The following is a 2,613-nucleotide window of genomic DNA, read 5'->3' on the forward strand; positions in this document are numbered from 1 at the left end:
TAAATGGGATATTCATCACACACTATCTAGTGACTGAGGTTTTTCTTTTACTGGTCACATTTTAACACCTTGCCGCACACTTTTAAATTAAATGTAACATGATTTTTTTAAGAACTTACGGTCATTTTAATGAATTAAAATCTACTCCTTTTAGTTTTCAAAATTAAGCCCATTTGAAATTTTGCAGAGTTCATCATGTCTCTTCCTTACCATAATAATGCAATAATTAAGCTTATTGTTACATTGTTAGATTTAATTGTGTTACCAAATATACATATGTATATATAGTAATATAATGTGGAAGCTGTATAGTGATGTCCTGTGATCTGATAAACCAAGAAGTCATAGAAGGATCAAGGGTGGAATGCAACATTCCTTAATACCATCAAAGACCTAATTCTATCCAGCCTGGGCCCCGCTGGACCCGGGGCTGTGGGGAGGCCAGGCCTTGCCGGGAGCGCACCGTGAACACCCCGGCGCCCTGGCCTTAGTTTCACTTTTTGCTTTTGATCCACTGCGGAGGGAAGGCAGGATGGGAGTGCCGACAAGATGGCAGACGGGGAGCTGAACGTGGATAGTCTCATCACCTGATTGCTGGAGGAACTCTACTATGCTTAGTGGTAAAAAGATGCACTACAGCCCGGCGGGAGCTGCGGCCCGGCGGGAGCTGCATCACTACTGACCTGCCCTCAGGTTGACTCAGCAATTCTGGTAAATCACCTGTAGCAGAATCATCACCTGTACTAGCCACCCCAGAGGAAATCGCTGAAATGCAAAGGAAAAATGAGCTGAAACTCAAGATAAAGGAAGAACATCTTGCTGCTTTGAAGTTTGAAGGCTGCAGCACTTCCATGATACATCTTCAAGGATATGAGCATGTACGGCTGGGCACGGTTGATGGCAGTGCATCTAAATTCCTGGGTCGATCTCCATAATAGTCTATGTGTTTCCTACTGCCAAAGGGGCCCTTTAGAGTAGTGAGAGAAGACCTTCACCCTGAAACCCACAGCGTCCCTTTTCAGCAGGAAGTAGCTAAGAGACTGCGCCATCCCCTTTTCCTTATGAATCAGGGTGAAGTCTCTCTCAGGGAGGAGAGATAGGTAATGGCAAGGGACACACTGACAAGGGAGATTGATCAGAACTGGCTTTGGCGGGCACTGTGGCAATTGGACAGTTAAAACAGACATGGGGGGTGGAGGGAGGAATGGACTGGGGAGGAGGGTGGAGAAAGCAGTGCAACAATGAATGAATGAAAACCCAAAATCTCTGTAAATGTTCATTAAAACTAATAAAATTTAAGTAAAAAAAAAAATAATTCCCCCAGGTGTGGTCAGTGTAATTCAACCAAGAAATAATTGCCCAGAGTAAAAAGCATCTATCTGAATCTAGGCCTCTGAGAGAGGAACCTCCTTGTTATGGAAGAAGGCCACGGCACATAGCGGTCTCCTGAGAATTCCTGATGTCCACATACAAAAAGACTTCCTGCCACAAATGACACAGAGAGCTTTCCCCCAGAACTGGCACCCTGAATTTGGACATCTAGCTTCCTAAACTCTTTTCTTGTTTATATACTGTCAACTCAAAATCAACTCATAGCTAACTTTCCAGAGGATTTTTAGAGGCAACAAATTGCAAAGGTGGGGACTGACCATCTTTTCCCCTTGGTACAACTGGTGGATTATAACTACATGTCTTTGGTTGGCAGTACAATCCTTTACCACTAAGTCACTAGAGCTCCCTCCTAAAGTGTAAGAGATTCTTTTTCTGCTTGTTAAAGCCATCAACTTGTGATAACTGTTATAGCAGCATTCGATAACTAAGACATGCTCTTGCTGCTTTTCCTAATCATGAAAGTTTTTATGCATAATTATATATAATAGAAACACTCCCAAAGAAAAGAATACTTGCAACCAAGAGCAAAGAAACCTTCTTTAGGTTTACTAACAATTAAAAATGAAGCAAAATTCCAGATTATAAAACACTGGACACATCTTTGTCAGTTAGAAAATACCAAAGTTCCCACTAGGTGGATGTTTGAGCTGCTCAAAAAAAGGAAGAAAAAATTAAGACATGCTTCCTTCTTTCAATAAGTGATTCACAAGTGCACCAATTGTCACATCACTTTATTGTAATTTTTTGTTAACATCACAACAAACTCCAGATTATATCATCAGAGTTCCTTTATTTTTTGAAAATGTTCACTATCTGTTTAGTGAGCTCTGGTTGCCTAGTTCATAGTAGGTTGCTCTGCCAAACTAAAGCAACCTCTAGTCTTCAAATGGTGGTTTAATCCACCATTGGCTTTGTGAGGGAAAGTTCAGCAGTCCCCTGTGCAATTTGCAGCCTCAGAAACCAAATGGACGCCAGACCGGGGAACGCCGCTAGAGGGACCCGGAAGAGAGCCGGGAAGAGCAGCCAGGGGAACGCACGCCGCCACCCGCCAGGGGAACGCACGCTGCCGCCCGCCAGACCAGGGGAACGCCGCTGCCAGCCGGGGGAACGCACGCCGCCACCCGCCAGGCCGGGGGAACACTGCCGCCAGACCGGGAACGCCGCCGCCAGACCGGGGAACGCCGCGAGAGGGACCCGGAAGAGACCCGGGGAGAGCAGCAG

The 2,613-nt window shown here is 45.0% G+C and overlaps 1 protein-coding gene across 1 annotated transcript in view; it reads right to left on the minus strand.

Annotated features, from left to right (window-relative positions):
* Positions 1-493: 493 nt before the first annotated feature.
* Positions 494-2,613, minus strand: part of WDR87 (WD repeat domain 87) — a 51,477-nt gene continuing 49,357 nt past the window's right edge. The window contains exons 8-9 of the mRNA XM_006899735.1: positions 2,392-2,532; positions 494-514 (exon numbers count right to left, since the gene is read on the minus strand). Of these exons, the coding sequence (XP_006899797.1) occupies positions 494-514; positions 2,392-2,532 (162 nt within the window). The remainder of the gene's footprint in view (positions 515-2,391; positions 2,533-2,613) is intronic.

The sequence above is a fragment of the Elephantulus edwardii genome, unplaced genomic scaffold (assembly GCF_000299155.1).
Source record: "Elephantulus edwardii isolate Elephantulus edwardi_28Jun2011 unplaced genomic scaffold, EleEdw1.0 scaffold00266, whole genome shotgun sequence".
Taxonomy (NCBI): domain Eukaryota; kingdom Metazoa; phylum Chordata; class Mammalia; order Macroscelidea; family Macroscelididae; genus Elephantulus; species Elephantulus edwardii.